Source organism: Antrostomus carolinensis, unplaced genomic scaffold, assembly GCF_000700745.2.
Source record: "Antrostomus carolinensis isolate BGI_N321 unplaced genomic scaffold, ASM70074v2 scaffold5521, whole genome shotgun sequence".
Classification (NCBI taxonomy): Eukaryota; Metazoa; Chordata; class Aves; order Caprimulgiformes; family Caprimulgidae; genus Antrostomus; species Antrostomus carolinensis.
The window spans coordinates 44888-64656 of NW_010296219.1; the positions used below are offsets into that span (position 1 = coordinate 44888).

General features: G+C 45.4%; 1 protein-coding gene across 1 annotated transcript in view; it reads right to left on the reverse strand.

Moving 5' to 3' along the window:
* Positions 1-19769, reverse strand: part of LOC104532882 (sodium/potassium transporting ATPase interacting 4) — a 46220-nt gene that overhangs the window by 17707 nt on the left and 8744 nt on the right. The window contains exons 2-3 of the mRNA XM_010178200.1: positions 2812-2949; positions 2233-2313 (exon numbers count right to left, since the gene is read on the reverse strand). Of these exons, the coding sequence (XP_010176502.1) occupies positions 2233-2313; positions 2812-2949 (219 nt within the window). The remainder of the gene's footprint in view (positions 1-2232; positions 2314-2811; positions 2950-19769) is intronic.

Genomic DNA, 19769 nt, shown 5'->3' on the forward strand with positions numbered 1-19769 from the left:
ACCTGGTGTTCAGCCAAGGTCAACTCATCACACATCCTCTTAAAGGACTCACACAGGAACAGCCTTGTCTGAAACACTCCCCAGCATATTCATGCTCAGTCTAGTAGGTAACGAGTTAAGTGTTTACCTGACCAGCTCCATCAGCCTCAATCAACCAAAGCTCTTCCTCTAATAGTTGCAATCTACCTGCTTATTGCCAGGCTAATTACAAGCTTTGACTTCTTCTTAGGAACTAAAGGACAGCTTCCTTCCAAGCTCCTGAGGGCACACAGAGGTACCTGCTCCTCTGCAGCACTGCTGCCCTGAACCCCTGACTGATACTGCCCTGCCCTTGCCCCCTCCAAGAGCCTGTCCAACACATGTTGGACACATCCAAGCTCAGGTGTCCTTCTGGGGTCTGATCTCAAGCCTACAGAGATCAATAAGACTCTGCAGCTGTCAGTTGGCTTTGGATCAGGTCTCTAGAGATGCAGCAGGAGAGCAACTCTTGAGTTCCTCCTGCAAAGCACCACCCTGTCCTACAGAAACCTTCATTCCTGTTTCAAGCGTTTCTCTTGTTCTCACGTGGAAGTGAGGTTTTGTTTTACAAAAACCCAAATAACTTCAGTTAAAGGGGAGAAGGAAGAAAGAAAGTAGCTTCATCAGTTTTTCATTTAAAAAAGACTCTCTTGTAAGAAAGTAACTCATTAAAAAACACAGCCAAAGCTGTAAAGCATTTTACTGCCAAACAAGCACAAATACTCTGTTGTTTTTGCCAGTTGCTACCAAATTAACACCATGAATTTCTCATTGCAGCTCTAGAGGGAAGTGCACTGAATTGATAAAAACTTACACTGCAGCCCAATTCTATTAAAAAAAAAAAAAAAGTCTTCAATCACAAATGTCACCCTGTATGCTAAACAGAGGTTCTCCATGTGCTGGCTTTGCTAAAACAAGCCACAGCACAGAGCAAGGTTACGAGATAAAACTCCTCCACAGCAGACAAAGTCGAGTTTGATGCTGTTTGAATGGCAAAAGAACAGCCCAACATGTTGCAGGGCAGGATTAGTAAACACAAGTAATCAGCTGGAAGCAAACCCTGGCTGTCAGAGGAGCTCCCAGAGCAGTTTATCAAGCCAATATTTCCTCCACAGAAGGAAGCATTTAAATAAGTTACATAAAATTCTTTTTTTTTAGTTGGTCACAGCCAACACCAAGATCATCTCAGGCTGAGCTTTCAGACCATGAGTAATCATTGTTTTGGGCAAGAACTCTCTCAAAATTTCTGTGCATAATTGAGAGGGGAAACGGAGATTAATTGAGGAATTAGGAAGCTGCATTTTCTTATCTGCAAAGGATTTATGCTGTCACTCATGACTTGCTGTAGTCCTAATAAAAAAAAGAGTAGTGCAGTTCCAATTATAACTGCAACTTAGATGTATGACCTGAGAATTTAGGCCAGTGGTAGAGTGCTCTGAAATGAACCTGTATCCCATAACTGCTCTGAGGCTGCTAAGCTACAGCAACACTTAGTAATTCATTGCTTACAGCCCAGGCTTAATTTAGGACCTGCCTCCCATTTTTATTATTTCTGACTCACCCCTCATTAAGCAGACAGCAATATTTAGCTTTTCTAGTCTTCAAAGAGCTTCACATATTCACTCACAACAGCTCTGGCCAAAAGCCATGAAAAACTACCACTGTATTTAAGAAGGATTAAGACAGGGAAGCCATGTCACCCCTGAGGCTGCATCCAGAGGAGATGCACCAGCCTCCCCAGCATCCCTCTGGTTTGTTCTCTGTTCAGAGAGAGGAACCTCTCCCAGAAAGATACAACAGGAAATATTTTGTTGTGTGGCAACAACCACTCATAGCCTTCCTCAGCCACTTCTGCATCATGGCTGGGAAGTAACCCTCAAACCCCATCTCCCCTCAGGACAGCTCTGCTGCCAGGCTTGCTCTCACCTTCAAAAACCAAATACCCACTATGAGGGCAGGATTTATTCCAGACACTACCTTCACTAACCAGGAAAAGGCTCCAGAAACCAGCATTACCTTCCCATTTTTACCATACAACAAGCAGTACTCCTCCATCCCCTAGTAAGGCAGCCCTCTCCATAGGTAAGAGGGCAGGAGCTGCTCCCAGGAAGCCCCTTGCCACTCACCTCAACCATTCCCTCCTGCATCTCACAACTCAGCTCCATCCCCTTTGAGACAAAGCCTCAGCACTCACCCATAAAAGCTCCTACTCACCTTTGAGAGCCCTCCCACTTCTAAGTAAAAGCAGATGATGAAGATGTTCCAGGTGACCCAAATAGCAGTCCAGATGGCATACTAGAAGAGAATAGGGGAAGGGAAAAGAAGCCGTGAGTATTAGGAAGGAGCTGGAATTAGTTTATATATATGTGATGCAGCTGGGGGCAGTTAAATGCCCTGAGTCACCACAGCTTTTCCCTCCTCCTCTGTTTGTTTCCCATGTCCAGGTGGTCCCTCACCTGGTTAAGAGACACAGGGGCAGAAGTTTGGAGGGAGTGGAAGAGCTTTTGCTATGCCTTTGTCCAGCATCTGGTTCTCCCTGTCTTCTGTGCAATATCCAGGTGTTACTTTGGTGCCAGCAATAATTATCTGCTCTCTTCCAAGTTGGAAGTACTGTAGAAGTGCAGCACACTGAACAACGTGTTCCCAAGCACAGCACCTCCTCCTAAAATTGTTTACAACACTCATGCCTGGTTTCTCAAGGGTTTCCTCTGCTCCTCATCACTTGCCATACCCCACCAGAGCAAAGGCTGCAAAAGGCTGTGAATGGCTCTGAACAAATCCAACATTACTTACCACCACTATGTAGCGAGGTCTGTATTGAATGGTCCCAAACAGGCCAAGGATGACAATGATGATGTGGAGGAAGTTGGCAAGAATAGGGGCCCACTGGTATCCCAGGAAATCGAACACTTGCCTCTCTAATGCAGCAAGCTGGAAGGGAGATGGAAAAGGACAGTTACAGCTTCTGGGCTCGTGCCGTTTGTTCTCAAGGTTTTGACGTGTTCCCTGAGCAAATCACTGCAGCAGCTGAGGATCTCACTCCATTCCCAAAGCAATTTACTGCCTATGAACCAGGTCAGTAGGACAGAACGTGTGTCTACATGCCCCACTTCCCCTTTGTACTCATCCCATCTCCTCTAATGGCCAAGCTAACACAGACCAGTGAGCTCCAGTGCCTGTGTGGGGATGTGTCTGCCCTTCTGTGCACTTTGCAATGGGGAGGTGGACCTGGCAGAGGACAGAGGTGAGCAGTGGCACAGTAACATCTTAAATTGCTGCAGCAGGACTTTCAAGAGCTCATTTGTCAGAGCTTTCAGCATCACTCCATCACTCCTGACACCTCTCATGTTTCTGCTCTCCAGCACACATCCATCAAAGTGAAAGAGAGAAGGAAACTCTCTCCTCTGCCTTAACCCCACAGAAAATGCTGTCACCCAGCAAAGAAATTCTGCAAACACATCGGTTTTCTAGGAGGACAGGTTGTGTTCCTCTCTTGCACTAATAACATGGGTCAAGGCTCGTACTATGTTCTAGAAATAAAACTCCATTACTGTTGAAGTGCTGGGTCTGCTTTTCAAATCATATTTGCATAAAGATGTGCTTTTCATCTGTAGCCATCATCTGTGGATCAGGCAACAACAGGTAACCTGGATCCGAACGGTCGTGTTACATGTGCAGCTGAAAAAACACAGTAAACACACAATTGTTTGTTCTCCTTCACATCTCCACAGCCTTTAAATATTATGTCTGTAGGTGAAACAGTGCATGGAGGGGGCAAAAGGGTTCCTGCAGGTTTTTTACCCTAGTGGCCAGCCTTACACAGAGAGATTAAGGCCAGCTGGATGAGGCTTTGAGCAACCTGGTCTAGTGGAAAGTGTCCCTGCTGATGGCAGGGGGGTTGGAACTGGATGAGCTTTAAGGTCCCTTCCAACCCAAATGATCCTATGATTCCATTTTCTCTTTGCTTGTCTTCATTAACACACTTCCCTGCTAAAGCACAGCAGGAGATTTCCCTGTCAGGGTAAAATTTCATAGTGTGTTTAAATATTTTTGTTGAAATGCTGGGATTGCATGATGACATTTCACATTTCTTTTCACCTAAATAAATGATTAAAATTTACCATTGATAGTCAATGTAAATTTAATTACTAATTAGACATTAACCAGGATCATTAACATGCTCCTAGTCCACTGTGTGACATCTTTTCCTGGCTTGGCTTTTAAATGGAAACTGAGGACCAAGCACTGGAACATCTGTAATGGCTTAAAGCATCTAAAGATGTGAGTGGTTGCAGGTACCAGTCAAGCCACACGTTGAGGGAAGCCACATCTGTCAAATGACCATTATTCTTCCTTCTTCCTGCATCAGTGGGAAAATCACCTTCACACCTCTTCGGAGCTAGGAAGGTTTTGCAATTCTCAACACTACCTTGGAAGTTCAACAAAAATCTGTATTTCAAAGAAATCTATAGCAGCCCTGGCTGAGGAACATCAATCAGCGTGGTGATAAGCAAGTTTCCTTCTCTGACATCTCTCTTCACTGGCAAAGGGGCACAGGGAGAGTGGGGAGGGAATGGAGGCAGCCTCCAAAACTGTCTCTTCTGGAAAATAATTAGTCAACCCTTTGAAGGATCAACGTGAACTGCCTGGAAGATGCTGTGAGATGTGCTGCAGGGCTGGAACAGGACAAATGCTGCTCATTTCACTGCTCAGCCCTCTCTCCCCTCCAAGCACAGCAGATTTACTGTATCTCATCAGAAACAGCAGTAATAGGTTAAATGCTTAATCTTTTAGGAAGGGATTAAGGCACATACCTTAACGATATTTGGAAATCTTGAATCCTGACTGGTTGGCAATGGGTCACTTGACTGTGACCACTTCATCCAATCAGGCATTTAATTGGCTTTGTGCGTGACATTAACACGGGAGTGTGTGCCACCAGAGCCAGCGCCGCGGTGCATCAATTAACCGAGGGGACACAATGGGGGTGTGTTCCCAGAGATAACGCCCTGCTCAGCTTCACCTCTTGCCTTCAGGACCAGAAAAGGGGATAAAGATAGGTCCTTCCCACCCATGCTTTCTGCCATGAGTTTTTCCCAGCCAGGATTCCATGTCTGGAAAAGTGTTTTCTCCTCACAAAAGAACACTTGCCATTAGGGTTGTTTAAAAAGGGGGAAGCTTGTCCTTCCACAGCTTTCTGATGTTTTCTGGCTTGTTTGGACTAGGGAAGATATTGGTCTGTGAAGTGAGAGGTACTCAACTGTCCTGGAGATGGACCTGACAATTTATATTGACTTCTGATTGGGGCATCTGAACTCAACTCCTAGAGAGGTCTCCGGTCCCTGGCCACACTGGATTTTTCCCCATGATCCCAGAAGTTAGTTTCATATCACACTTCCCTTTTCCTTACTGCAAGTGCCCTTGTCTCTGGATTGTTTCTATCCTGATTTACATTCCTTTGCCACTTTCTCTGCATTTTCTAATGGTTTTGTGTCCTTGGCAGCAGGAGCTGGGTCTGTCCTCCTTTGTGTGATGTGTGAGCTCAGGCAAACTGTTACCTCATTTAGAAAAATAAAAGCAATTTTCTGTAAGGTGTGGGTTGATGACAAGTGGAACTGCTCCTGATGAAACTCTAACACTGTATTACTGACACGCAGGTAGTGAGTCTGTGCTGCAAACCAGTCACCAGAAACAGAGCCTGAAGTTACCCTGGGTTTGTCCCTGTTCCCCCAGGAACCTAGTGTAATTAAGGAAGTATTTGCTAAAAACTAATAGATAAACAACCAGTGCACTCATTACACTACAGGTCTGTGTGCAAAGCTCACCCACTAAATGCTGCGGAGATTTGCAGGTAAATAGGGCTGATGTTTGTGCTAAGCTGGCCTTGATTTGAGGTTGTCACGTGAATAACGTCGTGGGAACCTTCAGTCCTGGTTCCTTCAGCCTGGCTCAGAAATAGCAGGGTCAGGGTTTGCTCCTGCCTATGGGTACTGAGGTATCTGCACCCTCGTACTGAACCTCTCTTGGATCTCTCTTGTTGAGCGGGGGAAATGCCATCTTTCTCTGCTGCTGCCAAGTTTCTGCAGAGTAATATCCTTGCTGTAGCATTCTTTACGATGATTCACGCTATTCTATTGAGAAAGCCTATTATATTCTAGAGATATTGGCTATAAAGAGAAATTTCACAGATTGTGGCACAGGTTTCAACACATTCAAAGCTGACAGGACCTTTCCATCAGGGAGGACAAATTTTTCTTCTTTATGACTATTGTTATTAAAACCAGGAATCCTTCTGCTCCTTTTTCTTCTCTAGCCCATAGAACATTTTTACCTTTCATTCTTTAAGTTAAATGATTTGTTGCAGTACTAAAATCAGAATAGTTGTGGCAGACTTTTCTTTCCTGAAATAAACCATGTTTCTGCTGATCTGTGTGAAAGTGAAATAGCAAATAACCATGTGAAGCAATTGTTAGCCCAGCAAACAAAACAACCCAAAGCTCTCTGTTGGGCTATTGTTCATTTATATGGCTGGGAAAGATAAGAAAGGTGGAGAAGATGTTCTGCAGTTTATAGAGAGTCCTATCACATAGCTCACACACAGTGAGCTTTGTGAGCCAGCACGACAGGACATGCTCAAGGTCTTTACACCATTAAAACTTCAGCAGAGAGGAAAGCTGGACCTGAGCTGGAGAGGAGCATTGCCTGGTGAAGCCCATTGCAGAACAGGAAAGTGGTCTTAGAAAACATCTCAAAACGTGGAACAGTTTCTTGTTGGAAGGTTCAAACCATTCCAGTTGTGTTTCTGATGGCTTTGACAGGACAGTGTCACTGCCAGTTGTTGATGCCAGCAGGACACTCTGAGCTGATTCAACATGGGCTGGGGGCTGTTTGTTTAAATTCTGGTCCCCCAATTCTTTTCTGTCCCCTCATTTTTGTTTTTTCTTGCTCCTGTCATGATGATGAGCTGGAGACTTCAACCTCCTCCCCTTGTGTCTCCATACTGCTAAGGAAGACGGGTGGTGATGACCAGAGTTACCTGTAATCCATTAACTCCCTGTCCTTTATAGCTGACCATCAAGGCCACGTTATCAGCTAGATTTGCTCTTCTTTGTTTATTAAGCCTTTAAAGCTTTTAATCTTATTTGGTTTGGTTCTGTGTCTTTCACTGCATTTCTGAAATCACAAAAGAACAAATATCACTTTCAAGATGTTGACATGGCTCGTACAGATGCAGGAAGAGGCTCAGAAAGCCCAATGACAGGTACAGATACACAATGAGGATGTCCTGCCCACACACATACACACATCCATATGTTCCTGCAAGCAAACCTGCTTTTACACTTTCCACGTTCAACTTTAATAAGAGAATTCTTTTTAAAATGAAATGTTTGAAATAAATTTACTAGCGTGCAATAAATGGAGCAAATGGGAAAGGCTGATCCTACTGCTAAGGCTCAACCAGGACTTAAGGGGAATACTCCTACAAAAAAGAAGAAAAAATGTTTTGCTGAGAAACCTGGACAATTTTCCACTTGGCCTATAAAAAAGCAACTTGAAAATTCTTTTGCTACTCTTTGTCCTCCATCACTGTAAGGACACATAGCCTCATGGGCTGCCACTGGTGTACACAGCTGCCTTGGACCCCCACGTGAATATCTACAGCTTTAACACAGCCCAAATTTGCAACTTCAACCCCTCAATTCATGTTCTCTCTCCAGCCTGAACTGACGAAGAGCCTCAGCTGCAGCCCTCGGTCACCACCACCACGCTCCCGTGACGTTCAGAGCTGCCTGGCTGATTCCCGACGCGTTGATTCAGCGTTTGATTTCCTGCCAACTGGCTTTGCTTTTTAAGAAGATGTTCTTTGTTTGTCTACTGTGCAAACACCATCAGAGCGGCCAAGACTTTCACTGAAAGAGGTCATGGGGCTTTTCTTGAAGGAAACACTTGCACTGATTTCCTGAAGTATTTTGGCCATGCAACAGTTGATGGCTTAAGTTCAGGAGAAAGTCACTGTACTGCTATCCCCTTATATGAGACATCATATAAGGATGAAAATGGAAGTCCAGCTAGCTGAAACAGCAGGAATACATTTTAAAATTTCAAAATTATAATTAAAAAATACATCTATTTAGGTTTTGAACACAAATATCTTTATTTTTCATTCTTTCAAACAGTTTTAATTTTGGCAATACCTGTCTCCTCTGTTTATTATTATTATTATTATTATTATTACTATTACTATTACTATTGGTACTGCTATTATTTGCATTATTATGATATATCATTATACATAGTCTTTCTATACAATGGCTTTGTGTTTGTAAATAGTGAAACAATGTTAGATCTAAAGGATCCTAAACACAAGCTGCAGTGTGATGAAACTATCAGCTGAGTAGAAAATTCCCGTCTGTGCCAGCGCTTATTCCAGGTGGAGATTTTGTGGGCAGAAAATTGATTAAACAATAAGCCTATTTTTACCACAGTGACTGCATTTCTAAATAAATATTAATGCTCATAATACCTGTTTAATTCAGTTTCTCTGAAAAAGCAGCTCGGTGAGCCACTACTTCACATCCCCCTAACCGAGGGGCCCGTTCTGCTAGGTGCCACGTCCTTGTCTCTTCTAAAGTCACCATCTCACGTGCTAATGCCCGCTGCATTCACTAAATCTCATTTTTCTTCAGTAAGTGTTGTCAAGGAAACCTTCCTCAGGGCCTTGTGATCCACAGCTCCATTGCCAGCATCCCTCGCTGAACCACAGAGGTCAAGAGACTAATTGCACAGGAGGTCTCTGTTTGTCACTGTCTCTCAGACACCTTTGGTCACTCTGGCCAAGGGACACAATAAGCCCCATTCTCTGCTGGGTTTGGTCCCTTTCCTCCCCACAGGAGATGCTTAAACCTGTTCTATTCACACAGACATTAGAGAGGCCTCCAACAGCACAGCTGATTTCTTTACATAATTATATTTCAGAAGCAAACTCTGGTCACTGCGATGGCCTGGAGGACCAACACCTGCCAAAGGGACCTATAAGGCAGCTGGAGAAGTCCCCATGGCTGGCACGAGCCCCACACCAGGTCACTGCCTTGGGTTGTTGTTCTCCAGCACACACAGCTTTCAGAGCACACCATGCCATAGCTGAGGATCAGGACTTCTCCCACCCCAGTACCATCCTGCACAGGGCCTGGGTGGAATTAACTCCTCAGTGTGGTTCAGCACAGCTTCCCTGCTGAAGCCTGGAGCATCCTGCTGTCAAACATCCCAGCACTGAGTCCTCACCTCCTCCTTCCCCTTGGCCTGGCACCGTTGTGCTTTGGATTCTCCCTTCCCAGTGTCATTTTGTGTGTTGCCAACGATGCCCTCAGGAGTTCTGCTGCTTTGACCTTGATCCCTACACTTTCTGCTGCTGATGCCTTTCAGAAATATCCTGGCTGCAAAGACACGTCATTATTCAGTCCCACATGCCCAAATGCTGTTTAGCATTCCAGGAAAGGCACAATCCTTGCTAAACATAAAGGGTGAGATGGGCACTGAAGCCTGTTTGTGTCTGGAGTGGCTCCAGAAGGACCAAGGTTTCCCTGAGTTACAAAAATGCCTCTTTGAAGGCAAAACACCTGCAGAAAGCCACCTGAAGCTGCTTTTCTCATCCAGGGGAAGAGGAGGATGAGAGCTTCTTGGTGCCCATGTAGCATGGCCAGCAAAGCCCCACTTTCTGCACAGCTCTCAACTCAGCAACTGAGGTTGCTCCCCAGCACGTGTGGACAAATGGTCTCTGTGTCACTGGTCTTTTGTGGAAACCCCCCAGGGCCTTGCTAGATAAAGCTTCCCTCTCTCCTGTTTGCTTGACGGTTCCTCTCCCCCTGCTCCACACCTTCATAGAATCATAGAATGTATTGGTTTGGAAAGGACCCTCAAAGACCATCTAGTCCAATCCCCTGCAGTGAGCAGGGACATCTTCACTAGAGCAGGTTGCTCAGAGCCCCATCAAGCGTGACCTAGAATATCTCCAAGGATGGGACTCCCACTACCTCTCTTGGCAATCTGTTCCATTGATTCACCACTGTCATATTGAAGAACTTTTTCCTAATATCCAACCTAAATCCACCCTTTTCTAGTTTAAAACCATCACCCCACATCCTACTGCTCCATGCCCTTGTGAACAGTTCTTCCCCAGCTTTCTTCTAGGCACCTTTCATGTACTGGAAAGCAGATATAAGGTCCCCCCGGAGCCTTCTCTTCTCTGGGCTGAACAACCCAACTCTCTTAGCCTGTCCTTACAGTAGAGGTGCTCAAGCCCTTTGATCATTTTTGTGGCCTCCTCTGGACACCCTTCCATCATCCCTGTCCTGCTCTGGCCAGCTCAGTGGCTGTTCTCCCCCAGCTCCCCCAGCTCCTCACTGCACATTGCACTGGGAGCTCTATCAGCTGATCCCCTTAATTAGGTCACGAATAGATCACGCGTAAAACACTCACACCGGCCAGATCCTCTGAAGAAAAAACATGTAAGCTCTTGCAAGCTGGGTAAAAGCTTGAGAGGGGAAGGATGCCAAAGCTGAAATAACCCTTCAATGGAAAACTTTGTCTGTAGGAACCTTGTTTCAGTTTCAGCTCAACAGCTGGGTCCTGGCTCCCTGACGCTGGAGCTAAGCGGTAGCGTTGCTTTAATTTCCTCTTGCTCCCGCTGCAATGCCAGATTGCTTGGATATTCGTAAACAGAAGGAGTTTAATGAAAATTATAATGAGAGCCCTGCGGTGCTCTTGCAGGTCCCCTTTACACTGGGCTGCCTATTTACATTCCAAATCAGGCTGGTGTCACTGCGGAGTCTACAGCGAGAGAAGAGAATTCATTAAACGGGAAGCACAGGGTGGGTGAGAAATAAGGGAGAAAGAAAATGATACTGTTATTAATAATCTAGGAAATGGGGATCTGCCATGGTCTTGCTGCAACTTTGCTCCTAGAAGGAAAGTCCATCCGTAATCATCCTGCAGCAGGAGGGGAGAGAGCACAGCCACCCAGAAATTCCCACTGGTAATTACTGTACAAACAGACTCTTTATCACAGAACAACTGTTTCTCATGGAAAGCAAAATAGCAATGAAGATTTTATCCCCCCCCCACTGGGACACAGGGACCTGCTCTTAGCACTTCTGCTTCCTAATACCTAGCTGTGAAGTTGGGGGGGGGTCAGGGATGGACAGCATGTGAAGCTGAAGGGATGCATTTCCCATGATGTTCTTCTGGTTTTCCCTACCTGCCAGCAGCTACACGTGATGCTTTTTGCCCCACTGTAATGCCACGAGCAGCAGCTCCTTGGGGAACACAAAAACTCTCATTCAATGAAGGGCTGGAGCATCTGCTGACTTGAAGCACAGCGTACAGTCTGTGACAAAGGGCTCTGTAAAATCTGTGTCTGATGGAGAAGGAGAAAAGATCCCATGGGAACAACACAGAGGCATCTGGGTATGGATGCATTGACACCCAGCCTGGCTCCTGCACAGGGCAACACAAACTGGTGTTACCCCAGATACAGATGGATCTCTTGGGTTTGATTCTGCTCCTGCTGCTTCCACCAAAGCCCTCCAGCACAGTCGTTAACTGTCTGTTTTCCCATCTGTACAGTGGAATTAGAAATAACACCCTCATTTTACACAGAGGATAGCTGTAAAAAGCTTCTTTAATATTTCATACTAATCATCCTGCATCAGCAGAAACCACATCATCTTTGCCATAGTGCTTTTATTGGGTGCCCACCTACATGTAGTGGTAAAAAGAGGTGGCATTTTTGGTTGGGAATCTCCCCATGATGATTGCAGCACCAGCCCAAACCCTTCATCTTTCCCATAGAATCATAAAATCATGGAATGGGTTGGGTTGGAAGGGACCTTAAAGCTCATCCAGTCCCAACCCCCCTGCCATCAGCAGGGACACCTTCCACTTGACCAGGTTGCTCAAAGCCTCATCCAACCTGGCCTTCAACACTTCCAGGGAGGAGCAGCCACAGCTTCTCTGGGCAACCTGGGCCAGTGTCTCACCAAACTCACAGGAAAGAATTTCTTTCTCAGATCTCATCTCAATCTACTCTTGTCCCATTTACAACCATCACTGCCACATTCTCAAAACAGGGTAAACCCCACCCCTCTCCCGTGCCCACATCTCCCCAAATCCAGCCCTATTGATGCTCTGACCAAACCCCAGCAATACCCAGCAAAGGCCGCCCAGTCACTCCACCTGCCAGACCCCCCACCACTGCTCAACCCACCCATTAATCTTAACCCCCTCCCCAGCCAGAGGATGTAACTTCAGTCTAATAAACAGCTGGGAAGTCAGGACAGAGCAGATGAGCTAATACTGCAGAAGTGATGGGGTTTATACATCAAAACCAACCCAGGAGACGTTCCCCATCCGCACATCATGACAATCTGCAGAAAGATTTCAGGCAAATTAGAAGCTGGAGGTATTTTAGGAGTTTGCCTGCAAATGGGCCAAGTGATTTGCTTGCCTTTCATACGTGTTATCAGCAGTATAAACCAACCCATACTGAGTTTTAATCATTGCTAGTAACAGTGTTGTTTCTGCTTCTCAAAAAAAAACCCCAACCTCACATAAAAATGTGCTTGTTCCAGTTAAAAAAGAGGACAAAAGAAAAATTTCCCTCAAAAAACTACAGTCAAAAAACCATGTAGCCATTTTTTTTTCAGCTGAAAAATAAATATCAGTGAAGAAATACTGCCCAGCTCTCCCCTAATGAATGCACCAGCAAACTTCCAGGCCCATCATCAAAGCATGAAATGAAAAAGAACTGGGAAGAAAAGAGTATTTGGGACATGAAAAACATTTAGTGGTCCAGCTTCTGGACCAGTAAAAGGCTTTTGACAGGAAGGGTTTTAAATTGGAACAAACAGGAAAACAACTATTCGGTTACAAACAGGGACTGTCAGAGGCTTTGGGGGTATTGCAGGAATTTTCCAATAACCACAATCCCCATAAACAATGTTCTTGCTACAGAGTGGTTAGAAAATGAATCAATCACTTTTGACTTTCATTTTCTGATCGCTTTGCTGGAAGAAAACCAGTTGTACTTAAATAATTGATTAATTACCTTAGTAATTACAGGTAAGAAATACAGCTTTCCTTGCCTCAAGACATGTGAATGAAGCATATTTCAGTTTTTTAGACATTTTAGGAGGCAAAGCCAATTTTGTGAGACCGAAGATGACTTCTGAGCTGCCACCCACTTCTCAAGAGTCACCGGTACCCTCAGCACAGCCCCATCAGCACGGTCCCTGCTGCTCTCAGAGGTGAGGAAGGCTGATCACCTCTTGGGTTCCTTACTTGGTTGTAACCTCCCTGTGAGCATGACAGCCTGGGAAGCAGAGATCCAGCTCTCTTTTTCTTAAATAAAAGCAAGAAAACAGCAACACATGAACTGTTTAAACAGATTAAACAAGTAAATACCTAAGGATGGAGATGGGGAAAAGTTTCAGACACATATTTGAGGCTGAAGTCCAGCCTCTCTCTTTCACAGGTTGATGAAGCATCTTGGGAAGTGCAATCTGCTCTGGGAAGTCATTAAAGGATAAGAGGTCCTCTCTGCTACAAACTAGATTGAGTGCTTTGGGGTGGAGAGTCTCAGGTTCCAAGTGTGAGAGTGAGCTGTGGTGGAAGTCACCCAGCCCCTGTTTTTCTCATGCTCACCATCCCTTGCACTGCTGTGTTTTCCCACTATACTTGAGATGAGTTCAATGAAACAAAAGATTCTCATCAGGGATTTATTGGCAATACAGTATCATGCTAAAAAAAAAAAGCTAAGGTTTAACAAGTTCTCCCACTTGCATTAATGGCATTGACCATATCACTTTTTGTGTGGCATCCCCTTTGTGTTTGCTCTTCAGTCCAAGTAGATGATGAAATGAGACCGGTGACGTTCATTTTGATGGAGACAAGCTGCTGGTTTTCCAATGGTGTAAATGGAGATTCAGTGCCTTTTAAAAAGCGTTATTTTTTAAAGGAAAGCCCTTTTGAGTGAGGACTAGAATGGGGTTATTTTCCACATGACCAAGCGTCAAAAGGAAAGCGGCAGCCCTGTCCATGCTCTTATCACCCTCTCTGAGTCACTCACTGGATAGATTTGTCACAAGGTGAAATAAGAGCAAGTCCTCAATTTATTATCATTTTCTACTTGTCCTCCTTAATGCAGCTCCTGCCAGGATGAGTTTGCTGTGGGAAAGCAGAATGAAACCAGGCCTTTCAGTTTCCTGTTAAATGGGACTTGGGGGGAGAGGCTTCCAGAGAGGAGGGAAAATCTTCCTCATTATCAAGAGAAAATGTGCAAGGCAGAGTTTGCATGGGATGCTGCCCAGCCTCCCAATTAGGATGGCTGAGACAAACAGTGGCGTTATTATCTGGAACTGTTTATCCAGTGTCACTCAGCCATTGTTTATTTTATGAGCATCATTTATCTCTTCTGTTGTGCTACCCAATTTGTTTGCATTTTCAGTCCAGTTGAGTGTCTCTGGTTCATTGTATACATCTTCTGGCCTCCCACCAACCGACTCTCCAATTAAGTTTCCAAGAGTGATGCACAATGGTCAGGCTCCTCCTGCGCTTCATTTTTCACATGACGTCTGCGTCCCCTTCATTTCTGAGCTGCCCCTGCCCCTCCCCTGCTGCCTCACAGCTCCTCAATGGCTCATGGTTTATTCAACAGCAAAGCTGAATTTCTCTTTTCCCCTCTCTTTTTTCCCCCTTCCTCCTGTCTTTTAAAATAGAAGCTGGTCAATAGGTGCCACTTTGGCAGCTCTGGAGAACAAAGTTCATTTGCGGCAAGTCTTTAGCAGTTGTGTCTCCACAGTGCAAGAGTTTGGTGACCTTCTAGGGGCTGAACCCTGAACCGTGGGGCAGCAGCTCAGATGTGGAGCACTCATGAACTCTTGTGTCTCCTTCAGCCATGAAAGGAGCTGCCCTCTATTAGTTTGTGCCACCGAAGCTTAATGTGCACATGGCCCTGCCTCTCTTCTGCTCTCGCTTCCCTTTGAGGTGAGAGACAATCATAGAATCATCAAATTGTTGTGAGTTGGAAGGGACCCACAAGGATCATGGAGTCCAACTCCTGTCCCTGCACAGGACAAGCCCAACATTCACACCATGTCCCTGAGGGCCTTGGCCAAATGCTGCTGGAATCTTGTCAGGCTTGGTGCCATGAGCACCTCCCTGGGGAGCCTGTTCCAGTGCTCCACCACCCTCTGCCTCAAGAACCTTTTCCTCATGGCCAACCTCACCCTCCCCTGCCACATCTTCCTGCCATGTCCTCTGCACCTGGCATTCGTTGGTGGCCAGAGAGAAGAGATCAGTGCCTGCCCCTCCTCTTCCCCTTGGGAGGAAGTTCTAGACCACGATGAGATCTCCTCTCAGTCTTCTCCAGGCTGAACAGACCAAGCAACATCAGCTTCTCCTTGTACAGCTTTCCCTCTAAACCCTTCACCAATTTTGTGGTCCTCCTCTGGATGATTCTTTATCCCTGGAACAATGGCATCTTTGGCTTGTCCCTACTCCAAACTTTCTGACCATTTTTTTTCCAATCTTGTGATCTTCTTGCTTGTAGGTCTGTCTGCAAGGATTAGCTAAAATAGAAAAGTGCTAATCCACATTATGGACATACAAATCCTTGCTGCTACATTAAGTAATTTCAAGGAAGTTTAATCTGGTAAGACTCTGAGGTGAGCTCCAGAACAGTGATAACGATGTCTGTGCATCGCCTCCTCCACTAGCAGGACAACGCTGCAGCAGTAAGAAGTGTTTGGTTCCAGCCTATCACTATTTCTGATGGGGTCCAGCAAAATCTCATTGAGCTCTTGGGTTACAGTTGAACAAGGATTTAACTGCTGCATTCCCATTTAGTCTCCCAGGACTGGGTTTTCAGGACTTCTGCTAGAAAATCTGTACAGTGTCTCATCACCAAACACTGAAACTCCATCTAAAACACCCTTTGTTTGCAGGTTAGTGTCCAAAACTGGGAGTGAAGAACTTCACATGCCCATGGGAGCCACCATGAGGCAAAAAAACCCCTTGGCAGCCACGAAACCTGGGTTACATCTCATGCCAGGAAAGCATCCTTTGGCTAAGTGATCTGCAAAGGAGTTTTACTGCCCCTCCATCTCCTGTCACCACAAACTGCTTCAGAAATTCATTGTACTTTAAATGATTCACTCAAGTACCCATTCAGTCCCAGTTCATAGATGGCAGAGCCTTTATTACACAGCCATATATTTAGCACTGGAATAGTTCTCAGCAGTTTGAACAGCCCTGTCATCTAAGGAATAAAACAAAGAGCCATTATTCATCAGAAGGGAGACACAGTCTTTATTGTCTGAAGCCATGGCAGAGTTTGTATCTCACCCTAGCTATTCTTTCAGGCTGTCACACAACTCAGTTGTAAGCTGTTTCAGTGGCAGCCCTGGAAGCTTGAACACTTCTGTAGCTTCTCATGGCTAACTTCCCAGCTCGTGTTCTAAACTGACAGCAGCACTGATCCTGAGCAAACTGAGTATGGCCTGTGACTCAAGAGCAAGGAAGTTAACCTTTCCAGAAGAGCTTCAGGTAGACATTAGTCTCTGGAGAGTTTGGGAATAAAAGCCATGCAGGGTTATTTACAATCACAGAATCATAGTGGTTAGAAGAGATCTTTAAGATCATCAAGTCCAACCATAAACTCAACACTGCCAATTCCACCTCTAAACCATGTCCCTGAGCACCTTGTCTACCCATCTTTTAAATACCACCAGGGAAGGTGACTCCACCACCTCCTTGGGCAGCCTGTTCCAATGCTTGACCACCCTTTTGGTGAAGAAGTTCTCCCTGATATCCAATCTAAACCTCCTCTGGCACAAGGTTTAAAGACACGAGGAAGCATGACTACAAGGAACAACGAATGAACATGCATTTTGGGCACTGATTACATCCAGAAGACCTAGGTTTGGGCTCTGGTCTGATGGCAGAACTTTGTGTAGACTGTAGGACCTCAGAACACACCGAGGTGTGTGTACCAGCTGTCCCAACCTCACATTGTTGTGGATCCTGCAGTCCTCTCATACAGTGTCATGGTTTGCTTGGTGGGGGTATGTCCAGTATGGAGCTGGAGGAGCTGGTTCTCTGGATCTAGACACTTGAGGATAAATACCTTGACATGTACTTAGCATGAACCATCCTCCACTCTGCCTACCAGCTGCCTGACTTGCTCTGCACCTCTGAGAAAAGCAAGTCAGATTTTGGGCCAGAAGATCTCTTCTAACGTGCACTTCTGTGGTGCAAATGAGCCCATTAAATGCAAACGAAGCAGCACCATTCACAGTACCAACTCCAATCACAGTCTCCTCAGGCTTCTGAGAGCATTTGTGAATCTGCCTGTGTCAGCAGAGAGGCAGGATAAAGAGCATGCAGAGCAGATGCCTCCAAGAAGGTGTCGTTCAGGGGCTCTCGCCAGCTGTTTGCGCAGAGAGACAGACCCATCCTTCCCTTGAATGTCTCCTCTTAGAATCAGGAGATGGGAAACTTGAAGACTCAGAATTCTACAAAGTAGCAGACATTTCAAAATGAAGTGCCCTTTCCTAGCTTTGTAATTTGTTTTAAAGGCTGGCAAACCCATCTCCAAACCCCTGTGCTCACTTTTCTCCACATGCTCGGAAAGCAAAGGGCACGTAACAGACTGTGAACTCCCAACACCCGCTCTCCTCCCTGCCAACCAACCAGCAACCTCCCAGGCTAATTAGCCCAACTGGATTCTGCACATAGTTAGAATTTCTGAGGAATTAGGATAATCAGATTTCTCCCCTAATTCTCTATCTGTACACCATAAGCAGGTGTGTTGCCTTTCCCACAATGACACCACAAAAAGCGCGTTGTCTGCTGGAGCGAGGGATGCCAGCGCCTGTCAGAGCCCATTCTCATCTCACACGTGGAAATCTGCTGCTCACAGATTACCAGCAGCCACGGGAAACTGGGAACTGTGTTTGATTTGGCTAAGTAGCCAGGAGTTCAGCTATTCATTCAATGCACGGTCTTCAAATGCAGAGTCTTCAAACCTGGCCAGAGATTTAGATGTTTTCTTCACTGTCCTTCAGGGAAGAGCTGCAGGAGAAGCTCTTCTGCACTGCAGTTCAACAGGAGGTGTTTGGCCCAGAATCTCAAAGGTGTTTTGGATTCTGGGAGGTGCAATAATCTGCCCATGACTCAGGACTTGGCCATTCTCCACAAAGTCAATCAGGCTATGGACCTTATCTCTGGGAACATGTTAGCTGGTAAACACATACTTGTGGTGTCTGCTGCTTTCAAGGCCTCTAAATGAAGGTCAAAGGCAGTCAGGCCAGGCCAGCTCTGTCTTGTCCTGCTGAGAGGAATCTTTGGTTCAGGAAGAGTTTTCCCTCCACTCAGCTTCACTCAACAATTCCTTCTCAGGGAAGCAGAAAAGTTTATTTTCTTAAGTGCCCATGACTACATTCTACTCCTTGGAGCATTTGGATGTGCTGCTTCCACCAAAAAGGGACTATTTCCCTGTATATCAAGGATCCAGCACCTCTGAAAGGAGGACATTTTTTTAAGTGCCCATGACTACATCCTACTCCTTGGAGCATTTGGATGTGCTACTTCCACCAAAATGGGACTATTTCCCTGCATATCAAGGATCCAGCACCTCTGAAAGGAGGAAAGGAAGTTCCCAAGCCCCACAGCATGGAGTTAGGTCCAGTATCTGGACCACAGTGGTAATATAAAGCAAAGACTCTGCCACACACCCTCCACAAAAACACCATCTACCTGCTGAGCTTCATGTACAGGAGAAGTTTGCTTGTAGACCTTAAAGTACAACCCAATATATTCCCAACACAAAGAAGCCATTTCTACTGTGCAGGGCAATGCTCTTATTGTAGTAATGTAGAATAATGTCCAAAACTCCTAAATATGAACAGAGCCAAGTAAGGCCAGGATTTAGATACCTCCTGATCTCCAGGTAGGTTAACTGTCCTGGTACTGAGATTGAGCTCTGGTTACTACAGAGGTAATTTTCAGGTGGAGCTGAAGACAGAGACAGTGACAAACTGTTAATTGTGGCGAGGCTGTTTATCTGTGATGGATGAACACACCATACAGAGCATTCCATGCAAGGTTACACTCAATATTTCATAAGTTCTGTGTGGATAATAAAATGCTCCATCCCCTTCTTTAGTGTCCTCTATCTCACCTTCCCTGCTCAGATGAAACGGTGCTTACAGATGAACTATCTCCAGAGTATAGCACTTGGAAAATATAATTCAGCACCAAACACTTTAATGGGTCCAAGACTGTTGTCAGGGTCACCACAGACACAGGACTGGTCTGCCATCCCCAGAGAGGGGTCACAGGAGGCATCTTCCCAGGCTTTGTATATTCACTGTAACTATGCATTTATCTGAGCAGCAGGATTCATTTTTTATGAGTAGTGGACAGGTACGGTTGGACTGGATGGTCTCAAAGGTCTTTTCCAATCAAACAATTCTGTGATTGGAAACAAGTAATTTATTAAGTGTACTTAGCTCTTGAGGAGAAATGTAACCCAACTATCCTCAGTAATATTCAGTTCTTGTGCTTTCGTATCTTTGACTAGGGGACTGGTTGCCCAAGTGCTCAGTAATGAAGGACAGAGTCTGCCCCATATAATTTGGACCTACCACCCTTAGGTCAGTGATGTCCCAGGTCACTTGGGGATGGCACAAAGATAG